The sequence below is a fragment of the Poecilia mexicana genome, unplaced genomic scaffold (assembly GCF_051168715.1).
Source record: "Poecilia mexicana isolate PSO_F unplaced genomic scaffold, ASM5116871v1 scaffold_9, whole genome shotgun sequence".
In the NCBI taxonomy this organism is placed as follows: domain Eukaryota; kingdom Metazoa; phylum Chordata; class Actinopteri; order Cyprinodontiformes; family Poeciliidae; genus Poecilia; species Poecilia mexicana.
The window spans coordinates 4,832,980-4,858,259 of record NW_028263378.1 but is presented as its reverse complement, the minus strand read 5'-3'; the positions used below and the strand labels follow the sequence as shown (position 1 = coordinate 4,858,259).

Here is a 25,280-nt window from a genome sequence, read left to right as displayed (position 1 = left end):
GACTGACATGACACTGTCATAAACATGACATAACACCTGTCATGAACATGAATAAGCCTTCATGAATATTTATGACTGTTGTCATAAAGCGTCATTCGGTAAATTATGACACTTTTAATACAAAGTTGACATTATTCAAAATGTCTTTGTTACGACAACTTGACATTAACCAAGAAATCATTACTGATATAAATTTGTTATAAAAGTATTACTGATAGCACTTTAAAAATTAGGTAACTTTATGTTATTAAAGGTAAAGTTTAGACAGTAATGATTTCCAAGTATCACTTATAACAGTTTGCAACATTATAAGTGAAATAATCTGCCAGTGGATCTAGAACATTTTTATAAATGCAGTCTTAAGAAATTATTGCCTTAAAACAAACTACTATTTGTATCTGAAAAGTTACTGATGAGTTCGTTTTGTCTTATTTTAAATGTACTAAGATTTTTCCACTAGAAACTAGACCAAAAATACTTTAACATTTTGTGTTTTTGCAGGTAAAACCCTCCATTACAACAACGGTGCAGGAAACTCGTTCCAGTCGCAACAAACTTGAGGTGCTTTTTATGAAGCTTGATTTACATGTGCGATTAAGAAGCTCCACATGTAAATCATGTTCCAGGGAGTCGTTTATTTGTTTCAAATTGCTGTGAAGCATCACTAAAAACAAATGTTAAACATCTACAATGCTGCAATATCCATTGCCGCTTACTGAGGCGTTCAGTCCTGGATGAAGCTGCACTGGATTCATTTTCTCTTCTCCTGTCAAACAAATCCCACCAAATCCTTAAGAAAACATCTTCATCATTCTGGATGTGTGCAAGTGTGCCGTTGTCACAGTGTAAACTAAAAGACATGCAAACTTTACAGCAAAAACACAAAACGTTACTGAGCATATTTAGTCTAGTTTCCATTACACTTGATGGAAGACAAAACAAACTCGCAAGAAACTTTTTAGCAAGATAAAGGAGCTTGTTTTATGTCAGTACTTCCTTAATATTGTAGAAAAAGTCCTAGTTCCTCTGGCAGATTATTTCACTTATTATAAAACATTTTTCCTATTTAGTAAGTGAAATAAAATGCCAGAGGAACTAGAACTTCTTCAGCAACACTAAGGAAGTTTTGACTTAAAACATCCTGCTATATCTCACTATGATGTTACTTAGTTTAGTCCTACTTCAGATATACAAAACTACTTTGTAAAATGTTGTTTTTTTGCTGTGCGACAGATATGGATTTTATTGGAGAGAGAAAGAGCGTTTATTTATGGTGAAGTCTAATGGATCTAACTGCAGGTTTCAGGCCTCATCTGTCTGAATCATCTACAGTGACATAAAAATCCAGGGTTTTAAGACTTTAAAAATACAACCTTTGAAGGGATTTATATCCTCAAATGAAATACAAACAAATATGTTTTGAAGAAAAATGTACAAAATCAAAAAAGTGCAATAAACTGGTTGAATGCATGTTGTCCAAACACCTTTTGATTCCATTTCAACACTAAGTTTTATCAAATTCACACCTAATATCAACAATATTGACTCTCATTTAAGTGAAATAACTTGCGATGTTCGGATAGTTCCTGACATTTCCAACATCTCTACAAACTGTTGCTTATTTGAAAGATGCAAATGAGCAAATAATTGATAGGTTCTCATTGGACAAAGGTATAAGTAAGGAGAAGGGTGTGAAAACAAATCTGCAGCATTACATATATTATGGCACAGTGAAAACAGTCATTATCCAGATGTTTTTCTAAGACTGACAGCAACAGTGAAGGAGCTGCTTGAATTTCTGCCAAGCCCTGATTGTCTTCTGCATGTCACAACGACCTCCTGTATTCTTTGTATCTGGACTAAATAGAGCCGGAGACAGAAGGCTTTTGATGCAAGCAAAACATCCGGGCCTGGATTAAATACTCGAAAGATGTGCTGTCATCTTTTGAAAACAAGCAGTTTTATCGCTCCATGAACCAGAAGATAAGCTTGGCACAAAAAGCAACACTGCACAAAACCACAGAGAAACACGGTGGTGGCAGCATAATGATCTGCAAAAAAAAGCATCAGATTTCTGCTAGAAAAATGAAGGTGAAGAGAAGTTTTACTATTTTATTTTATTTATTTTACAGTTTGAGGGAATATTAGAGCCATACTAAGAAAAACAACTTTTCAAAAATACAATTCTGAGGATAAAGTCATACAAGAATAAAGTCGTAATAATATAAAAATAAAGTCATGTTACGAGAATACAGTCAAAATATTACGATAATAAACTCATACAAGAAAGTCTAAATAAGCGAGAGTAAAGTCAAAGTAGTGAGAATAAAGTCGTAATGTTACGACTTTATTCTCAAAATACTACGATTTTATTCCAGAATTATTTCAACTTTATCCTCATATTTTTAGACATTTTTCGTACGACTTTATTCTCGTAATTTATTGATGTACGATTTTATTCTCATAGTACATTATTCCCATAATTTTATTTATGTTATTTAATTTTCTTAAGGTGCCACTCATACTTTGTTGTAAAAGTTAAAAGAACAGCGTCAACAGAAGAAAACTAACTAAATCTGGCAGGAAAATCTGTGGGGAGAACGTCCTCACAGCCCGACATATTTATATATGTTCTACAGTTATTAATATTATAATTATTAAAGTCAAGACATGATGGGATGCTAACAGAAGACTAAATCTTGCTTTTGAATCAATAAAATGATAATTCAGCAGAGAACAAGTCTTACTTTAATGCTTCTTCATTACTGTTTAAATATTTCCTTAGTATTATTGCCTTGTTTTTTATGCCACATAAACCTGACAATTTCACTTTTGAACCAAAAAGTCATTCTTTTTTTGTAGTAACGGGAGTTTTAGAGGAAGAGCAGCTAATTATATCTCCACCTTTTTCTCCAGCAGGTTCTACCTCATTAAACTTTGCTGGAACAGTTTTAAACTAGCATGTAAATTCAAATTATGACCCAAATTACTGTAAATGATCCTTGAAACACACTCTTCAAATGTTTCCTTCTTTGTCCTGATGTAGGATTCTACAAAACAACCGGATGTGTGGCTGTTCTTTAACATTTAGCTTATTCTGCTTTTACTTGTCTTCAAAATTAGTTTCAGTTAAATTCAGTTCAATGTAATTTTTTAATTTAGAGCCAAACTTGCAACAGAATCTGACCCAGGTCTATGGAGTGAAGAAGAAAAAGTCTGAACAGTTTTTATTTCAGGCTGGAGCAATGATCCAATCTACAACTGCTGATTTTTAAAGCTTAAAATTAGGTGCACAAATTTGGATTTGATGTGGATTTTCTCTGACGAGGTGAAAGATATGCATCCAAATTTACAAATAGGCATTCATCATTCAGAAAAAGTATTCAAATCTCTACAGAATTCTTCTATTTTTGCTTTTTTTCCCCCTACATAAATGTTTCAGATCACCAAGCCGATGTTAATACCAGAAAAACATAACCTTAGTAAACTTAAACAGCAGTTTTCAAATGAAGAGTTCATCTGTTAAGGGAATCATTTATCCAAACCAACGGTGGGAGAGTGATTACTTTTTCACAGTCAGGTTGATGTGAATAATCAAACTTTTGTTTGATGTTTTGATGAATTAAGTGAGACAAAAAAAATCTCGTGTATTTTCCTAAAATTACTGAAAGTTGTTGAGTCCACTAATCATGACTGAGTGCAGCTGATAGTTTTTATTAATCAGTATTTTATTAATCAGTAATCAGGGAATAAAAAAAAGTAGTTGCAGGTGCAACACGTAACATTGCATGAGTGTCTTGTAAAATAAGCACATTTCCACTACATCTTACTGTTAATGTAAGGAGCAGACATATTAAAATGTGAAATCCACATTACATTTCGTAACTGGGGCGAGTCAGAGTTGTTCCCAGTTTCCCAGTGGAAAATCCGACATGGAACGCACCATTAGCTCCTGATGGCTCTGAAATAAACGAATGGAGCTCCGGCTCTTAAAAACAAAATGTTAATTGACTGCAAGGAATTGAATGAAGTTTGTCAAACTTATTCAGCTTGGCAACTTAATAAGCTTAATAAATGAGCTTGAATAGAATCAATTTGAGAATTTGTGATCAATTAATAAAACATATTTTTTCAATGAAAGCACATCAGCCACAAAGTTTTTATTACTTCCTTTACCAATGAAACTAAAAGATCTGTTTGACTTCTGGAGTTAGCTGTTGCTGCATGTCTTTTCATCCATCTTCCTTCTGCACATTAAACCTGAATTAATTACGTCTCTGCCTGCAGGATGAATAAAACCCCTACTGAAATATTCATGACAGCAGCTCCACCTAAATATCACCTGAGCTAATCTACAAAAGCTATAAAACATTCACACCTCAGACCCTGGCAGATGCAGGAATTTTTGAGTAATTTAAGAGCATTTTTGAATTTCAAAGTAAGGCGATCCTCTGCAGCTATATGTGAAAAGCACACAAAAACTTAGTGGTTTGGAAAATATTTTGCCTTTCTAATAGACAGTACAAGGTACGAAAAAAATCTAAAATAGTCCAAATCGCGTTATTTTCATTTTGCTAATTAAAATACCAATATTTCCACTCAACTTTTTATTTTATGTAATATTAAAATATGAAATGATTAAGATCAGTTACTCAGAACTCAAGTAGACTTTTTACCAAATACTTTTTTACTCTTACTTGAGTAAGTTCTTGGTCGATTACTTTTTACTTTTACTTGAGAATATGTTGAAGTACTGCTACTTATTTGATTACAGTTTTTTGGTTCTCTGCCCATCTCTTCCTGCGGGCCACATAAAAAGCTAAGCTGGGCCAGATTTGGCCCCCGGGCCTTGAGTTTGACACATGTGATCGAAAGCAATGAGAATTTTCCCCAGAAAGTTTATAAAACTGGCTGCATTTTTGCGGTTTGCCGGTTGTTTTCTTGGCGTTCTTGTTCCAGATATTTCCAGGTCGCGCTGTGCGTCACAGTTTGGGTTTCATGTGGGGAACTGTTTGATTAATTGGTATTAAATTACTTTTTCTCTGGATGAAAAGTCCCTCAACTAAGCGCTGCAGAACACGGCAGTGAAACGGTTAAGAGTCACATGGTAGCGGGTGGTATTATCAGCCCGGGGCTGCAAAAAAAAAAAAAAGTGTATGGAGAGAAAAAAAAAACAGGGAACAAAGAAATCAGAGTGTATTTAAGGAGAAGTCGCCCCACATCCTGGAGCCGTGTGACTCTCGGCACTGCACACCGCACACTGCGCCAAAAACACCCGCTGCACCTCCATCCTGCGCGGCTCCGGACGGACGGCGGTGAGGATGCGGACTTCTCTGGTCGTGTGCTTCTGCGTGTTTGCGCTGCAGTGTTTCCAGAGCATGCTTGGTGCTCCAGTGCGCGGAGCCGGCAGGTACAAAGCGGCACCGGTGAGTTCCAGTTTCCACTTCAACTTCATGCAGGAGATTATTCTAGTTTAAATAATCTGAGTTTAAAACTTCTACACGCGTCTTTAACACATACTTGCTGCTGATTTTCTTTATTCAGCTGAATCTCCCTCAAAACACGCATGCATGCACGTTCATGCGCAACAGGTTGCGGTTGTTAAGAGTTGGATTTTCGCTATTGTTTCAAATATTAGTTGGCAGGTTAGGTATGTGGGCACCTTTAACTCATCAGGACCAATTTCTCTACTGTTGTGATTGAGAAAATTGTTATTTTAGACCCGCTCTGCGCTTGACCTGCCATTACATCTTAAAGTTGTTTAAAACATCACTATTATCACCATTTATTTTCTGTCTGCTCAGCATCAACGTAAACACGCAGCCCTTACTCTGAGCATCTCCATAGAATCGCTCACAGGCAGAATGAATATGGAAGCCCAGAACTGCCAAAAGTTAAAACTACATAAAGAAGTAGTCTTAGCAAAATAATTAATGCAAAACCTTTGCAAAAAATAAACAAAAACATGAGTATTAGCCATTGTTAATGTTTCATAAATGTATATTTGTGCTTTTGTTGTTTTATTTTATTTTATTTTTTTACTTCCAGTAACATTTTTTATTTTCTCTTATTTGACATATATTTCACACCCTTCTCCATTAATGTTTTGTTATAATGAATTTTTAGATATAAAAGTGTCTCCATGTAATATTATTGCTAATTAATTATTTTAAAATTTAATCTCATATTTTATTTTTTTCGTTTCATTTTTAAACGTGTTTATTTCTGTATATATTATTTATTTTTACCCCTAAAATTATTCAACTAAAGAACGTTTTGAATGTTTTTTTATTTATTTCCACATCCTTAACGCTCATAAATTTATGGTATCTCCTTTAAACTCCCTCCTATTATTTTATATATATCTATGTTTGTATATTTTTGTTTCTCTTTTTCCTGTTACTTTCTCTTATTTTTTCATTTAGAAAAGTAAACCTGAAACAACCATTGCATTGCTGAAGCCTTGGTGTTAAGGAGGATCTTTTTTTGTTTTTGGTTAATTTCGGCTCTTTTGGACTTCTATAGATGACAGCAGAGTTGTGGTTTTGCAGGCAGGTCTGATCTTTTGGGGGGAAATGAGTAGAAAAAAAGATGTGCAGGTTGCTGAGCTGCACTGCAGCCATGGCAGAAAGCTGTAATAACAGGCCTTTCAGGCATTTTGTCAACAACACCATAAAAGAGAAGAGGTCCAACATTAGCAGCAGTTCTGATGGCGACAGCAGTTGGACTGTCAGATCAACTCATTTCTATCTTTAATCAGCTCCTAAATCACATGCTGTTGTGATTATTGCATTCTGTCATTACAGAAGTCGCCTATGTTTTGTTTACCTCTCATCTCCCATCAAATTACAACTTTTCTGAGTAAATATTTAAGCTCTGTTTACAGTGAGCGGATTGTTTGGTATGCCAGCCTCCTTCGCAGGAATGTCCTGTTTACAGGTAAACCGGCAACAACAGTTCACCAGAAAAACCAGGCCGTTTGGATAAAAATGTTACTGAGAATAGTTGCCAAGTTGCAGAGAAACATTTATCTAATGTAGGTCGCCTTGTTGCTCTGAAAGCATCAGCAAATTACGCTCAGCAGGGGGTGTGGTCCGGACGAAAGCTGCAAAGATCCTGACAGGGAAAACCGTAAATTCCTCCAGGAACATCTGTCAGCCGGGGCGGAACAAGATGATCAGAGGTGAGAGATGAACGGGGACAGAACAGCAAACTTTTATTTGGTGCTTTCACTAGATTTATACTCAGGCGAGGACAAGCCGTGGCGGGTCAAACACTATCTGCCGTTTCATGTTTATGAGCCGTCAAGCTCGCACAGCGGAGATGCAAAGAGCTGCATCTGAGTTCGGTGTTTGTTGTCCTGATGCCACAGCTGGAGGGGAGCAATCTGATGTGGCTGTCCGCCCAGGGTCACACCTCAGTGGGAGAAGAATGGGCGTCTAAAGAAAATCTTTTTGCAAACTTGCAAAAGATTTTGCAAGTTTGCAAAAAGATTTATTTTAACATAATTTTCTACTAAGGTATAGTAAAGTACTATACCTTAGTATATATATATACGTGGATTTGCCCCAAATCCAATTGGGGCAAATTGGATTTGCCCCAATTTTCAGACTTTTATTTGGAAATGGTAAAATCATCAATTTTCCCAGAAATCACAATAAGAGCCATTGAAGGTGTAAAAGCTGAAGTTTTATTTTTAGATTTTTTGTTTTTCAAGAACTGAGCTCTTGCTAAATGTTCTCACATTTAAAAGCCGCAGGTGCTGCAAACCTGCAGGTTCCTGTTTATATCTGGCATTGCACCTGAGTTTTATCCCCCTGTAAAAATAACTGGCATCCTCACCTGAACTTTGACCTTTTGTTTCATGTTTTCCACTCTCATCTGTTCTGCTGCCAAGCTTAAATAGCAGCCCAATAACAAAAGGTGTGATTAAAGGCCAGGCTGTGATTTTAAGGGTAACCCGTGCTTCCCTGAGGCTTTGCTCACATTAATGAGTGAAATCATCACAAAGTCATCCTGCAGAGAGACAAACAGCAGATTTCAGAGGCTTTCCAGGAACGATAAGAACAGATGTTTCTGATTTTCATGATACTTCTGAAGATAACGAGGTATTTGTTGATTAGGAACTCTTGCAGGACCCTTTCATATCTAAATCCTCTTGCACAGTAAGTAAGCAGATTCTTTTGTCTCTGGTCTTTAAAGTAGAGCACACCCTAAAGAGATGAAACCTTATCTGTCTGCGGATGTAAACACTCACTGATGAATCGCTTCCTATCGTTCGGATCCGCTGGTATCGGGTCGAGACGTTTAGATGTCACGTTAATGAAAAGAAAGAACTCCCGGCTCTTTTTGTTTTCCTGCGACAAACAGATAGAATAACGAACACGGCCTCAGGTTATGGCAGCAATCTCATCGCTGTGTGAATTATTTTGCCTTTTTTAAATTTCCTTTGCAGCGCCTCTAATTTCCTTCAACCTTTTCCTCTCTGCAACTGCTGCACTCACAGATTTCCTACTGAAGTTATCCAAAACACATGTCGAGTGAATGTGTTGTTTTCAAGTGCCAGGGCCTGTAACGAATTCTTGCAACTGTCAGAACAAACTGGAGTTATTTTTTGCTAACGTGAGCGATGTAAATTTAAATATTTACGTATTTATTTCGCTTATCCATCAACCGACAGCAATTAGACTTTAAAAAGTAATAAATCTGACAAAAAGTATGAAAAACCAAAAGATTTGACCTCTGCAAGAACATTTATCTTGCAGATTTTGATTTGTTTTTATTATGTCTGCCTTGTAGGAGCCACAGATATTACTGCTCATGGCGGCAGGAAGACGGGAAAGAAGAGGGGGAGTCATTAAAAATCATAAATTAAGTACATTTATTTCAAGAAAATGAGAAAATAACTCATAATGAACAGAGGCTTGGAGTTGAAGGTTTACCTTGAGTCCTTTCTCTCCCTCAGGCTGATTGTTTTTTGCATTTCCAGTGCAGAAACAAAATGCCACTAAGGGAAAATTAATCTGGCATCGTTGCTTCTCCTTAATGCTTCCTGCAGCTTCAGTCTAACATGAGGGGAACTAAAACAACTCCAAGTCATTTCCAGTATTTTATAACTAGGATTTGGGACAAACAGAGTGATGCGTAATTGTGAAGTGAAAGAAAAACAAAACATGGATTTCAACATTTCTACAAATGTAAATCTGTTCAGCTGAATCAATACTTGGTACGTCTATCGGTTTATAACATCTGGAGATTGTTCATCATTTTCTGTCTCCAACAGAGTTGGGTAGTAACTACTTACATTTACGTCAGTAACTTTCTGAGAAAAAATACTTTTGCTGTGTTGTTTGTACTTTTACTTGGCTCATTTTATTATAATGTATCGCTACTCTTACTTTTTACATTTCTGGATTCTCTACCCGTTGTGAGTAACTTCACTTAATGAAGAACAAATATATAATATATAAATTACCAGAGACACAAATTACATTTTTTGGTAAAGTTTCATATTGAAAGAAATTGATTTGATAAAATTTCACTTTTTCCCTATTTTGTCATTTTATAATTATGGTATTTTATAGTAAGTATGTTCATTTTGGACATTAAACAACCACAATTTCCAAATAACTGTATATTTTGGTCCAGCTGATGATGTAATTTTACATATTAAATGATGTTTGGATCTACAGGAAAGGATTAGGGGGAGAGGGGGAAAAAATCTGATTTTAATCTCTAATTCTATGTTTAATCTCACTTAGCAATGTCAGAAATCTGAGGAAAAATCAGAATTCTGATAAATTCTCAGAATTCTGAAAAAAGTCAGAATTCTGATATTGAAGTAAGAATTCCAATGTTTTTTCAGAATTCTCAGAATTTCTCAGGATTGTTACTTAAATCTCAGAATTTTAATCACAATTAGTCAGAATATGTTTTTTTGTTTGTTTTTTTAAGTGGCTCTAATTGTCTTCCGTATTTGATCAGTGAAGTTTTTGTTCCTTAAAATACCAAAACTTCCATTTAACTTCATATCCCGGTCCATCATGATGTAATTTTTTTAAAGTATTAAATGATTGATAATTTGATCAGTTACAGTAGGGGTCCCCAAACTTTTTCCTGCGAGGGCCACATAACTGTTCCCTTTTCTGGTCGGGGGCCGGTCTTAGTTTTTCGAGAAAGAAACCTTAGAAAACTTTTGTTGACGAGGGGGTGGGGGGGGAGTGAAACTGTGGACCGGGGGGGCTGGATTACTGCCGACGACATATTCGCGTTTGTAGATAGATTTTTACCCAGAATGCAAATGGAAAAAAACCGTGAGCGAAACGGTGACTGGTACTGACTAGTATATATTCCATTGAGGGAAACTAAATTTCATATCTGCTCAAGAGCCCCCTGGTGGTTGAAGAAAAATCCACATATATATGAAAAAAAACACTGAATGCTCTCTGGCATTGTTCAGGGGGCCTGACCAAATGAGGAGGCCCACGGGCCATAGCTTGGGGACCCCTGAGTTACAGTCTTAGACTTTTTACTAAATACTTTTTACTCTTGTGTAATTTCTTGGATGGCTGCGTTTTACTCTTACTTGAGTAAAAATATGCTGAAGTAGTCGTGCTACTCTCTGCCAACCTCTGCTGAATTTATATCTTATGTAACTTGAGAATAATTTGTCCAGCTGCATTTTGAGTGTATTTTAAGAACAGCTGGTTACTGATGTCTAGGGAAGAAAAGTGTGTGAACATGTTGCAGCAGTGTGATTCTGGTTAAAAGTGGACCCCGTTGGGTCTCCCGCCTCAGAGGCGGTGTTGGTTTACCCCCCCGTTGAGCGGCGGCGGGGGGTGATTGACTGGAGACGCGCTGCAGATGCGCCCAGCATGCACCAACATGTTTCTGTGTGCAGTCTGAATACCGCTGTCAGATCCTCTAAAGCGCTGTGCAGATCCTGTCATCACTGTAACCAGAAACTGGTTGTGTTCATACTTGTAATCTCGCCCCTCCCCAACCCGCTTCTTAATGCCGCACTACAACCATCGCACAAGTCGAGACCTCCTTCTTGTTGAATCGGTGTTTTGTGTCTGACGTTTCGCCCTCTCAGCAGAAAGTGATGAGTAACTGTGTGATGAGAGTGTGTGTTTTTAGTAGTCTGCTTGCAGGAGTGTTGTTATCTGGGAGAGGAAGGTCGTAAAAACTCGTGTCATCTGCTGAGTCGTCGATGTGGTTTCTTTTTCATCTCAGCTTTGTGCATAAATCTGTCAAAAACTGGATAATTAAAAGCAGCAAGGAGACACAAAACAGAAAATAAAATGTTTGTTGTTGTTTTTTTACATTAATTTCTAAGTAATGTGCTGCGTTTCCATTGACCACAAAATTGTGCAAATTGGACTTACGAAAATAATTTCCTTACACGCCAATTTTAAAAAGTTACATTTTCGATAAATGTGATTTTTTTGCACTGGATTGAGGTGGTTTTTCTTCAACGGTGAATTAGGACCATTGCAGATAAACTTTTACCAAAAAAGCAATAAGCCATCAGATTTTTGAGCTGAATCAAAATCGGTTTCATGAAACTGCAGTGAAAACGCTTTTTTTTGTGTCACGAGTCCCGTGATCAACAACCAGACGTTACTACTGCCAGGAATGACAAAGAAGACGACAGGAAGTAGTTGGACGACAATGGAGTGGCTTGTTTTTTAATATTTTATCATGCAAAAAATCTTATTTTATTTTGCATAATTATGTATTTCCATCATTTGCAGAATATCAACAAAGTTTTGCACACATTTGCAATGGAAGCACAACTAAATACCCACTGGAGAGTGGCGTACACACGGTTTGTATCAATTTATTTAAATTTTACTTGTCTAACTATAAAGTCATTTCTAAGCACTGCAGAAAAATCCATTCATTTTCAAAACCTGAGAGTTTTGAAAAAAAGTCTGAAGTATAACAGGTTTGGTTGTGCAATTTATGGTGTCGAGACAGATTTTATTCACCAACATTCGGATGTCAGACGGGAAATCTCACAGAACCTCTAAAAACCAAACATCAGTTCACAGTAAACAAATATGGCTGATGAAGAAGAAATCTGTGGAATATTTAATGTAAAAAAACCAATACAAAGATACAAAACTGGAGTAGCGTCAGTTTAGAGTTTGAAGGATTTCTCTTTTGTCTTTCGTTCCACTGGCAGATTATTTAACTTAAAACATTTTTCCCATGTTATCAATGAAAATTCCTCAAATAAAACTATAACTTTTTCATCCATATTAAGGACTTAAAGGTTTCTGAAAAGCTACTTGTACGTTCATTTTGTCTTATTTCAAATATACTAAGATATTTTCACTACCAATCAAAACACCTGGTAATATTTTGTGTTTTTGCAGTGTAGTTATGTTCATTTGATGTTCAGAAACATGTAAGTGAGAATAAACTTAATTTTTAAGGAGGGTAAAACTTTTTCAAGTTGCTTTATTTGCTAAAAATAGCAGAAGTTCAAACCCATAATATTTCTCCAAGTCGAGCACATGGAGAACGTTTTGGATCCGGATAATCCTCTTGTTCTGGGCTTTAACCTTGAACTTTGATGCTAGGCCTGTCTGGATTGAGCGTCGTTTATTTCTCTGGTGTTTTGGGGGTCAGACAGGTCAACCGATCCATTTGACACCCAGTCGGGGGGGTTCAGCTCGTTAGCCACGTTTTTTCCATCCCTCTCTTTGAAACGCCACTGCCTCCCCCACGGCGCACCCAACCGTTAGAATTAGCCAGAGGTTTACGAGCGTGAAAGCCGACACCGCAGCCACCCCGGCGCTCTGATTGGGATCAGGCGACGTCAGGCGGGAACATGGGCCTTCAGGATGGAGGTCGCCCCGCGACCCGGTGACTCAAAGTTCACACCTCCTTCCTTGACAGAGACCTCCGAAACGTTTCAGTGACGCCAGGAAAAAAGTTTAAGTATCGCTTGAAACATTGAAGCAAAACTAACTATTTTTTTATATTGAATTCAATGAAATAATTACAAAATGGGAAACGGATTGAGGCATTTTATTATTTTGCTGACGTTGATGAAGGTACAATGGCTTCATTATAGATATAAAGAGATTTAGAGTTATTTAGAGCTGCTTTGAACAATAACAAAAGTAAGATGTTTGTGACTGATGATTTTAACAATGACTGTTTCAAAATGCAATTTCTGTTACTGGTTTTCACAGTTGTTGACGGCATGATGTGTTCGGTTTTTTATGTTAAATGTGCTCCACGAATAAACTCAATAGATTTATTAAGTCCTGCAAAAAAACGTAAAGTCAAACATTTTCAACTTTTCAGACTTGGAAATTGCCGCTTTTTTTCTAGATAATTACCGAGATTGATGTCAAATTGAGTGTTTTGCATGACTTTTTCAACTTTTCAGCAATAGTTATTTTTCTGTTGTTGTTTTGTTTTTGTTTTTTGGGGTTTTTTTATTTCAGTTTTTTTGGCAGACACTTTCTACTTTTTCGGAAATTTCCATGATGTAATTCTAGAAAATTTGAGATTAATCGAAAAAATAAATGAATACAATTTTTCTTACAAATGTTTGACTTTTCAAAAATGCAAAAGGGATGCAAAATAATAATTGACTGTCATACCATCACAAACGTAAACATGGCGTTTGCTTAGCTCTCCTGATACGTTAACTGGAATCATGCAGATGAGAATAAAACAAAGTTCTGGTGTGAAGCTTTACGGTGTGGAAACGCATCATAAAGCAAATGTTGAATTTTCTAAATCATGTTTTTCTGGGGTAATTTTGTCTGATATTTATGCACATGTTAAATCATGGGAGTATTTCATTTTAAAGTAAGTAAAACCCAGACCAAATGGTGATGTTTCAGTTTTCCAGTACATTTCATCATTATCTTGACTCACTTTAGATAAAGTTGAAGCTGTTGGATTATGTGTACCGTTCTCGAGAAGCTGGATCAACATCTTCTAACCAAACTCCACGCTGTTTTTCATCTTGCCGGCCTTTAGACTGAAGGCTTTCATAGCTGTTTCACACCATGATAAGACTTTCTGTTGTTCTTCTGTATGCATGTTATCAGAATCTGTTCCGGGAAGCCAGATAGCACTTCATATCACACTGGTCTTTCACATTTCTTCCAGCTCAAAAACACACCAGCAGCAGCTTTTCAGGGGGGAGCGTAGAAACCTTTTCTGTTTAGAAGCTGTAACTCATTTTGTTTCGCTCTTAGCAACTCCAACGAGCCTTTTAGAGCGAGCCGCACGGACGGGAACATAAACATCCCCTCCGACATGAATAAGTGCTTTGTGCAGTGGAATAAGCAGCTGAAATCTGCTTTAAACAGAGTGAAACAAAGGAGCTGGAGAAAGGTGGGGGGTTCGTTGAGGTGTGTGTTGTTGTTTTTTCTGGGATTTAGAGCCATCAGTCACTCCGTTTCTGCAATCTGGAGCACATTCCATGAATCCCGCTGAGTTTTGTTCCTCATAACCTACATCAGCGACAAGGTGGAGTCCTGCTCTGTGGAGCAGCTCATCTGCACTGCAAAACACAGGAGCTTAACAGGTATTTCTGGTCCAGTTTGTAATGCAAATACCTCAGGACACTTGAAATAAGACAAAACTAACTTACAGGTAACTTTTCAGCAAGAAATAGGAGCTTGTTTTAAATCAATAATTCCTTAGCATTGATGGATAAGAACTAGTTCCATTTGCAAATTATTTCACTTATTGGAAAAATGTTAGGAATTGAATAATCTGTCAGTGAAACCAGGAAGGAATTATTTACTTAAATGGGATTTATTATGTAAAATTCACATTTTTTGAAAATTTTTGTACCTCCGTTTTTTAGCTTATTGCCAGTTTTTGGCATTAAATTAAGTTAAGTTGACAGTTAATGTTTTTGATAGCTGTAAAATGAGCTGTTTCAAAAACCTCCCACGATGTAGTGTCACAAATCAGCAAGCATTGCCCGTTACCTAGCAACCTCAGCCAAGCCCAGCCCGTTACCTAGCAACCCAAGCTGAGCTCCAGCAGCTGGTTTTACCGCTGTACAATGGCTGCTAGAAAAGACAGGTGTTTTGTTGTTGACTTACCATCCAGAAACCACTTGCTGCGTTCTTTGTTGGTTTTGCAGGAGGCTCCACTTCTGCTTTTCAAAGATGTGCGATTGCATAATTGCGCATCTGTTTGCAGCCATTTTCATGTGCGAGTGTAAACGTTGAGTTGAGGGGCGTGGCCATAAGCAGCTGATTTGGATTTAAATAAAACAGCTCATTCTGAACTGAGCAGACTAAAATCTCATTAATATAAAAATGATTTTGTGCAAAAAAAAACAAAAAAAAAAACATTTAAAACAAGCTCCTGCATCTTGCTGACAAGTTACTTGCACTTTAGTTTTGTCTTATTTAAGAGTACCAGGATATTTGCATGAGAAACTGGACAAAAGATACTTGGTAAGATTTTGTGTTTTTGCAGTGTATGAAGGTTCCCATGCATACTGTCTGGATTTAGCCTGAATGTAGGTGGAAGAATGGAGATATTTACATTTCTTCCTCAGACTGTCTAACAGAGATCAAAGGTCAGCAGAGTGAAACATCTTTTCTAAATAACGTCTCATCTTACAGAGTGAAGCTGTCATGCTCTGTGGATTCCTGCTAGAGGTTTTCATTTTCTCTCAGATAATCCCAAACATGTGCGTGTCTCCGCCGCACCGTGTTTGAGCAAAGTTTCGCCTGTTCCACATGTTCTGGTTTTATTTAGCCTCCCTGTTATGGTCGCTCTTATTAGACTCACCTGGTCTCTGTTTGCTGATCCAGACTCATGTTGTTTTTATTCTGCCTGCAGTGCAGAAACACAAAATCTTACCAAGGATTTTTGGTCCAGTTTCTACTGCAAATATCATTTTACATTTGAAATGAGGTAAAACTAACTTTTCAGTAAGATACAGGAGCTTGTTTTAAGTCGGTAATTCCTTAATATTGCTGAAAAGTACGGGCAGATTAATTCACTTCTTACAAAAGCAGAAAGAGGACGATACCGCAGAGCATTCTGGGTAAATACAACCAAAACAAACTTGTGTGTACTTCTTAGAAATAAAGTTGAACATCTTCTCACATCAGTCTGTCCTTCAGGATTTTTAATTGCTTCTGTGATTTTGTGGCGCTAATTTAGTAATATTTTCAAGGAAATTTGCTAAATTTGCACATATGAATGACCATAATGTGATTTTGCTAGTCGCCATATCGATCACAGACTATAGTCTGAAATCAAGAAAGGCTGAGGCAACAGTGTCGTAAAGTAGGAAATACCGCCACCTGCAGGTGGGAGTTAGCATCACTTAAACCCAAAGTTGATTACCTTTTTTGCAGAAAATTTCCAATAAACTCACAATTATGCATTAACACAACAAAAACAGAGATCTGTGGAGCCACGATCATAAAAAATGGGAGGGACTAATTGATATAGTTTGTCATCTGGAGTCCAGAAGACCACAAAAAAAAGCTGTGGCGGGCCAGATTTAGCCCCCGGGCCTTTAGTTTGACACACATGCACTGCAGGGGGTAATGGTATGTGGTTTTTAGAAATCCTCCAACTGTTAAAATCCAACACTAATCCATTTTTGTTCACATTTTGTGAAGAAGGAAACTGTCTCTTTCAGAGGTTTTCATGTCGTTTCCTGTACTGGTTATTGGTGCAGCGCCCCCAGAGGCCAGGAGGGGAACAGGTTTTTCAATCGGTTAGGTTTGTTTGACAGTGCAGTGGGAAATCGAACTGCAGCAGCTGAAAATGTAACAAACATTGTAATTCTGGTCTCCAATCAAACCGAGCCTACTGGACTATCTGGTGTGCAGACACCAGCTGATTCACATAGAATCAAAACAAGTCAGATAAGACGAGTCCGGTCTTCTGGGTTTCTTCTTTGATGGATTTCCAAACATGTCCCAGTGAGAGACACGATTCCTGTCCTGGGAAGCCGGTGGGATCAGTCAGACTTCTGCTGAGGAGAGAGGGAACCTGGGTTTCCTTCCTGAACCTGTTACCCCCGTGACATCATATCACACAGGCAGAAAACAAAGACTGAATGGATGCTATCACGCACATTTAGATGAACACTTGGGAGCACAGCAGAGGCCTCAAAGCCTGCAACAAAACCCTAAAATACTAAATTTCAAGATATTTTATGCACAGTTTATTAATAAAAGGTGAAATCCTGCAGAATTTTTGGTTAAAACATGTCTGCTTTTAATTCAGTGGGTAGAAAATCCAGAAATTTTACTCAAGTAAGAGCAGAAATACTTTATAATAAAGTTACTTAAGTAAAAGTAAAAAGTACAACGTTGGAAAAAAAAAAAATCCAAATAAGTTCCTCAGGTATGTAACTAGTTATTGCCTAACTCTGCAGCCAGGTACTGAAAAACTTTAACTTTTATGTATTTTTCTTGAAGCTGAAGTCTTGCATGTTGCAGCATGTCAGAAATTTGTCAATCTGCAGAAAAATCATGATGAGAACAAAAGCTGGAGTCAGATCGTTGTTTGAACGAGAGCTCATGTAAGAGAGCCGCAGACTGAGAGGATCCACTGACGGAGGTAATTAGTCTCATCTCAACACAATAAAACGATAGCGTCTTTTCCCACAGGTAGCTCGGCGCGGCAGCGGAAAGGGAAATGCACGTAATTTTGCGATAGGAAGAGAACACCCTGCAGTTTTCTGCACATTGTGTTTTTTTCCCTCAGTGTTGTGGAGCAAGGTGCCGATGGGATGGGTCTGATCTGTAATTAGTTTGTGTGGAAATGAGCGGAGTCATTTCCTGAATCAGGACGAGGGGTAATGGGTCACTCAGGGACCTTCGCTGGGGCCCAGCTACGTGGCTCAGTGACCCGGCCGTGAGGTCAGGCTGCTATTAGGCTGAATGTAGGTCAGATATGGACGAGCTGTAATGACTTCGCTCATTTTCATCTCCTTCTCACATTTTCTGCTTTTGTTCTGTAAGAGATGAACTCTGTGAACTTGTGGCGCTCGTTTGGCTGCATATGTCAAAAATATTGATGAATTCAAGAAAATATAGATGCAGCTGGTGCATTAAACGATAAATTCAACTAGTAAATTCTCTTTCAGTACTTGAAGTATTTTTAAAAGCAAGTAACAATGTTAATGTGGTACTTTTACTTTTACTAGAGTATACTTTTGCTTATCTGTACTTTTACTTAGTGTTTGACAGAGTTGGGTAGTAACTAGTTACATTTACTCAATTACTTTTACCTAATAACGTTTTTTGAAAAAAAATTACATTTACGAATATTTTTACTGTGCTGTACTTTTTAGTTTTACTTGAGTAATTTTATTATGAAGAATTTCTACTCTTAGTTTCTGGATTTTCTACCTGCTGAATGAAGAACAAACATGTTTTAACCAGAAATTCACCAGACATAGACACACACCTGCAGTTTTTGTTGAAAGTTTTATAGATTTTTTATTGAAAGAAACTGATTAAGAAAAATTGAATATTTGCCAGATTTTGTTGGGTTTTTTTGTTCTTACTTCTATAAATTCTTATTATTTTCATCCTTAAAATATGAAAATATCCACTTAACATTATATTTTGGTCCGTCTGATAAGGTAAATTTTAAATATTAAATGATTGATAGTTTGATCAGTTACTCAGTACTTCACTCTTTGACTCGAGTAATTTCTTGGACTGATACTTTTTACTTTTACTTCAGTAATAATACGTTAAATTAGAGCAACTCTTACTTCATTTTGGGTTCTTTCACACCTCTGTTGCTTCTTCCTCACTGTGTGTGGCACGTGTAGCCGTGAACTAACCGGACCGAACCTCTTGGTCGTTCCAGGCCTCTGAGAAGTCCCCGGACCTGAAGAAGAGGGCGAAGCCTCCTCACCCTCAGGGTTCGGTGAAGGAAGCGAGTCCGTCCACCAACGCTTCCAACACATGGAACCGGCCGCGCTGTGGCGTACCGGACTTCCCCAACCAGAAGGAGCTGCAGTACCGAGGTCGACACCGCCAGAGACGCTTTGTTCTGCATGGAGGGCGTTTCGACAAGAAGGATCTCACCTACAAGTATGGAAATAAGATTATTTTATGATGATTAAACAGTCGTTCTTTTAACGAATCCAGTAGGGATAAAATATGAACCATATCTAGCAGGAACAGCTGTTAGCTGCTGTTTTCTGTCAGACTTTATCCGCCTGACATTATTGTGTTTCTGCTCAGATCTCTGAAAGGGGACCTATCATGCAAAAGTCACATTTTGCAAGTTTTTCAGTTTCTACTGCTACAAACAAAACGCTTAAAAAAAAAAACAGGTGTTTTCTGGTAATACGTTAATGTCTTTTGGTGCCTGGAAAATGAGCCATTTCAAAAACCTTCTGAATGTAACATCACAAATCAGCAGGCACTTTCTGTTGCCTAGCAACCCCAGTGAAGCCCTGCTCGTTACCTAGCAACCCAACCTGAGTTCCAGCACATTTAGCTAGCTGGTTTTAACTGTATGCGCTGTATAATGGCTGCTGGAAAAGACAAAAGTGTTTTGTTGTTGATGAATCATTCAGAAACCATTTGCTGCATTTTTGTTGATTGCGCAGGAGGCTCTATTAATGCTGTTCACAGATGTACGGTTGTATAACTGTGTGTCTGTTTACAGTCATTTTCATGTGTCATTTCCCTAGTGTAAATGTTGAGTTGGGGGCCAGCAGCTGCTTATCTGGATTTAAGGTGACAGAGGCCCTAAAACAACTCAAAATGGGCAGAACTGATTCAAAATCTCATCTAAATGATTTTGTGCAAAAATGTCATGAACATGTTTTGTAGGCTGTAGAATGTCCTGGGTTCAAATACCGGCCTACGGTCTTTTTACATGGAGATTTCATTTTTCTCCTCACTCATTCATGAGTTTCCTCCAGTGTGTGTGAGGTTGTATATCCTGTGTGTTTCTGTGTTGGTGAACTGTCTACCTCACACGAATATCCACCAGAGATTAGAGATGCAACTAACGATCAATCGATTGATCAGATTTTAAAAATGGCACATTCTGCAGATTGTTTATTTAAACCTTTTTGCACAACATTAGAAATACATTAAAAGATGCAAATAAACTATCTGAATACTTTTTAAAATAAGGAAATAAATATTTTTCTGCCCAACATTCCCGTAGTGTTGTTTTTTTAAAAAACAGGTGAAGATAAAACTGTGCCACTTGAAGAGCGAAATATATTTACAGATTTTGTTTCTTTTTATCTTAAATGACAATGAATTTTTGTCCAGTTTTAGCTTAACTTCTGCTCTGAATGTGTCGTTCTTTCACCAAATGGCATTTTTGAGTCTGTATGCTCCTGTTAACAATTAATTGATTGCTGAATTAGTTGATGATTATTTCAGTAATCAATTAATCGTGATTAATCTGATTAATCGTTTCAGCCCTAGATGGTTTCCCTGCAGTGAAGGATAAGCAGCTACATTTTTCCTTGCATTACAGAGAACATGTGCAGTTTCAGAACAACTGTTGCTCTGACCTGTGTAATCTGAGTAAAACCTGCAGCCTGCAGCGCGTGCAGCAGCTCTGATGTCTGCATGTTTCCAGCTGCGGTCAGCAGATGTTTCCGCGATAAAAAAAAAATCCTAATTTGGGTCGTTCTCTGAGGACCAAACAGCAGATAGACAGAGCCAAACGGGAGCTGCTGCAGATCAAAAACACAGAGCGACCGACTCCAGGAACGCCATGAAAGATGAGAAAGCAGATAGAGCAATCTGAAAATGAAGTCATGGGCTTATGATTTCCACAAAGAGGTGCTGCTTTTCTTTCATCTGGGGCCGCGGCTCCATCGACAGCCGGTTGGCGTCTGCCGGCTGCTGCCTCTCTGTCTGCGTCTCCCGGGGTCCCTTTCATTGTACTCGTTCTTTAGCATAACAGCATATTAAGGCACGCCGAAAGAAAGCAGCATGGGGGAGGCAGAACCGGCCGCAGACTAATTAGATTCCCCTGGATCGGGTCGATATAAGCGACACCTGAGTGATGTGGTTAACTGTAGCCATGGCAACGGCCCACCAGGTCAAACTGCACCCCACCTACTGTAGGCATCTTACGCCGAAGCCATGCCTTTTACCTCCCGTGTTCAGTTTTATTTAGAATCGGCCACTAATTTGAGCTTTTGGAAGAAGTTCCTGCGTAAAGCGTGAAGTCCAAGATGGATGTTTTTACTGCTTTAAAACAAGCAGTAAAGGAGGTCTGCTCCTCTGGACTGAGAGGAGACCACAGGCTGCTGCGCAATCTTAAAGTCTGGAGCTTTATGGAGAGGAAGTTCAACCCTGAAACACAAGCTCAACTCAAAATAAAGGTCCTCCTGCGTGAAAAACAAGTTCATGATAAACAGAAAATAACACAATGATGGCCACTTTTTAACACAAAATTTCCAGAAAAATATTCTCTAAAATGAAACACAAGGGAGTAGGGAAAAGCAACAACTAATCCTCAGTTAATTTAGTAATCGATTTATTGTTGATTGAAGTTTATAGACTGTAAAAATGGCGATTTGCTGAAAAACACACTCGGAGCAGCAATTAACCCAAAACTGTCAAAAAATATCTATACATTTTGCATCTAAGATTGAAAACCTTCTTTGTTTATAAAAATGTTTTACCCAGAACTCTTCAAGTGACAGTTTCACCTTTCCCGCGTTTGTAAAAAAATAGTCCTATAAAGCACCTTTTCCTGTTATTGATTGAAGAAATACAGATTAGTAAACAGTATTTCTTTAACTGCTGATGAATCCTTTCCTGAAAAACTATCACACATAAATCTGAGGTTTGTGTCATCCACAAAACAATAAAAAGTCTAAATATATGTGAGAACTGCTGTTCCTTGTTTATGTTTTGCTTTTTTTTCTTTTCTTTTGCTTGGAAACAATAAAAAAATTCCTCTGATTTATGTTTTGGCGCCGTCAAAAGCTGAAAAGTTACCCAGATGATCCTGAACGTTGCAGCTCCGTGACTCAGAGTCACACCTCCAGATCTGCAGGTGTTTGAGTGAAAGACAGGAAAGTCCCGCTCTGTGAAGACAGATGGATGTTTTCCATATAAACAGAAACACTTTGAACTGATCCACATTAACCTGAACTATTCAGAAAATCTGGGCTTTTATTCTGAAGGTTTTACTAACACTGATAAACTTACCTCTTCTCAGCTGAAATTTCTCTGACTCCAAACTCAGTTTCAGTCTAAAATCGTCTCTCAGGTCGCCATTTCTTACCAGAAATAGCGACAAGATTGAAAAGAGAAGTCTGCAAGAAAGAATAATAAGCTGCAAAAAAAGTGAACATTCAATAAATAAATTAGAAAATTATTGAGAACCCCATTTATTTTAGGAACTTTATTACAAACTGAAACACTAAACAGATTTATTCCACACAAATTGATGTTTAAAAGCTTTTATTTCTATTAATTGTGATGGTTTTCCACTTAGCGAAAACGACAAAGTATTAAGGCTATGCTAACAAAGTAAAATTAATGAAAATTAATCAATAAAGTCATAATAATATAATAATTAATTCACAGTTTCTATGAGAATAAAGTAGAAATGGAATACAACAAAAATACACCCATACTGGTTATTACAACCTAATTAGCATGTTATGATTTTATTCTTGTAATATTGTCACTTTATTTTTAAATTACTGGGACTATTCTTGTATTATTTCGACCTTATTCTTGTACCAATTTATTCTTCTAATATTATGAATTCATTCTCGTAATTTTATTTTTCTTAGTATGACCTTAATACACAATCGCTAAAATATGTTTAAAAATACTACATCAGAGCCATTAAAAAATGTCTTTTTAAAAACAGAAATGTTTACAGAATTAATTAATTTAATTCTGTACAGAATAGTACAGAATTAAACTTCTTCAATGGACAAAAATCATTTAAATCTGAATCTGAGAGGGTATGAATAATTCTGAGCTCATCTTCTTTGACTTTCTGTCAAAACTCAATATCAATATCAGAAATATGAATAAATGATGCAAAAACCTGTTGAGACATCATATTAAAACTAGTTATTTTCTACATTATTCTAATGCTTCTGTCTCCCACATCGATCTGGAAGGAGAAACAAAACATTTCACCTCTAAGTATTACAAATTAACACCGTTTGCCTTGTTTGTTTGCCATTTTCTGTTTCCATGCAACAGAAAAATTACAGATTGATGTCCTGGAGCAAAATTACATGCTGGAACCACTTCGTGCAATCGGTCAAGTCTGCCAGCTTTTATTTCACTGCTGCAGAAAAGCTGCAATTAATGCGAGCAGAACAAGTTCAAACTTCTCCAACATTAATCCACAAGCCTCATAAAGGGCAAAATGTTCCTTTAATTTCCTGCCCTGCATCTCACAGGTTTAAAAACAATTTAGTGCAGAAGTCTTTGTTCTTGTTTTTATGTTTTCAAAATGAACAGTTTTCAGGTTTTATTACTCTGATTTAAAAATAAAAAAAATAAAAAAATAAAGCCACCTGTATTATTTGCAGGGTTTGTATTGGTGTTTAAAATCCTTGAATTTCTGTTAAGTTTTTTCAAGGTTTGGAAAGTGCTTGATTTCTGTAGAAAGTCGTTGAAAGTGCTTAATATTTAAACTAAACAGTTTTGTAACAAAGTGCAATATAATATTTGATTAAAAGCATAAAAAAGTAATTTACAGTTGAAACTTAAAAACATACATTTCACTTCCTGTGTTGACTCCGGCGCTGGCTTCCTGCAGGATCGAACGCTTCCCCTGGCAGATGGACGAGGAGAAGGTGCGACGCGTGATCCGGGAGGCGGTGAAGATCTGGAGCGATGTCACACCTCTCACTTTCACCGAGGTCCACAGGGGGATCGCTGACATCCGGATCGACTTTTCCAGGTGAAAACCCGAATAAGAACCGTCTGTTCTGACTCAACCAATCAATCAGCCTCTTTTTGTGTTTAATTTCTACAACTTTTCTTGACTAGAGGCAGATTTTTATTTGTTAATTCTCCAAAAATAAGTAATAAATCCTGAACTCACTGACTTGATGTCTGAACAGAAGTAGTTTTATGGGTTATTACATTTTCATCATGGTGGCTCATGACTTTTTGTCAGTGGATAAACAAATTGACAGGAACTTAATGAATTGGTTCCTCCAACTCAATTAGTGTCAAAACCTTCAGTATCTGGGCATTAACCTATGGGAGGAACTGGATTCTTCCCAGTGGCAGACATGTTCTGGTTTGTCAACAATTTAAATCACATTTAGGTTCATGTGAAATGTAATCAGAAGGGATTTTCTAAGAGTTTTTTTTATTATGGAAGAAGATTAGGGCCACCAAAATAAAAATAATTCTTAGTTCTTTATCTTAAAAGTCATAATTGTTCAAAAAAGTAAGATTTCTGGGAAAAAATTAAAAATGTTGAGATTAAAAACCAATTAAAAAATAGTCCAAATTCTAAAAAACAATTTTGAATTCTGAGACTAAAGTCAAACTTCAGAGAAAAACTGATTATTATGAGACTAAGGCTGAATTAATACAAGAATAAAATCAAATTAGATATGTATCAGATATTTTTTTCACAAAGTCTGCAGTTTTTTAGTTTAATTTTTTTTTTTTCCAGTTCCAAAACAAATTTTCGGTTTCAAATATCTTATGTGAAGTTACATTTTTATTTTCTTTTGGCACCAATTTATCTCCGTACGGCTTCAGCAGAGACGGACCAAGCTTTGTTTTTTTAGTTTTGATCCAGTTCAGATGAGCTTATGCTGAGGGAATCCTCTGAGCTCAGAGTTTTTATTTGCTTTAACCTCTGTGACCTCTTGTCAGGAGAGAACTGCTCCCCCTGCTGGTGTCACTTTAAACTACATCACTCATTATTGCTGCTTTGCTGCAATAATGAGTGATACTTCCTCAGAAAATCACTTCTGAACTCTGTGTGACGAGGAGACGAATCCCTCTGCTTTAGTAAATTATTCAAAAATAAAAATCAACATTGGTTCGAGACAACCAATAACGTTTTCTATATTTGTTGTTGAAAAAATGTCTCAGCTAATAAGAATGAGCCTGATTTATGTCCTGGATAAAAATCAGGATCGTTTCAGTAAAACTAGCAGAACATTTAAACAGATAGGATCAGATTCTGGCACAAAGAGATTTGCAGAGCTGTGAAGATGAACACGGAGATAATGGAGCAAGAGACGACAAGCAGGCTCCACTGCGCTGATACTCCTGCTTTATGCATGATCCGTATCTGCTGACTCG

At 37.2% G+C, this 25,280-nt stretch overlaps 1 protein-coding gene across 1 annotated transcript in view; it reads left to right on the top strand.

The window, feature by feature from the left end:
• The first annotated feature begins 4,808 nt into the window (after window positions 1-4,808).
• mmp11a (matrix metallopeptidase 11a) overlaps window positions 4,809-25,280 on the top strand; it is a 28,980-nt gene continuing 8,508 nt past the window's right edge. The window contains exons 1-3 of the mRNA XM_015012580.2: window positions 4,809-5,426; window positions 18,850-19,076; window positions 23,767-23,910. Of these exons, the coding sequence (XP_014868066.2) occupies window positions 5,322-5,426; window positions 18,850-19,076; window positions 23,767-23,910 (476 nt within the window). The 5' untranslated portion in view covers window positions 4,809-5,321. The remainder of the gene's footprint in view (window positions 5,427-18,849; window positions 19,077-23,766; window positions 23,911-25,280) is intronic.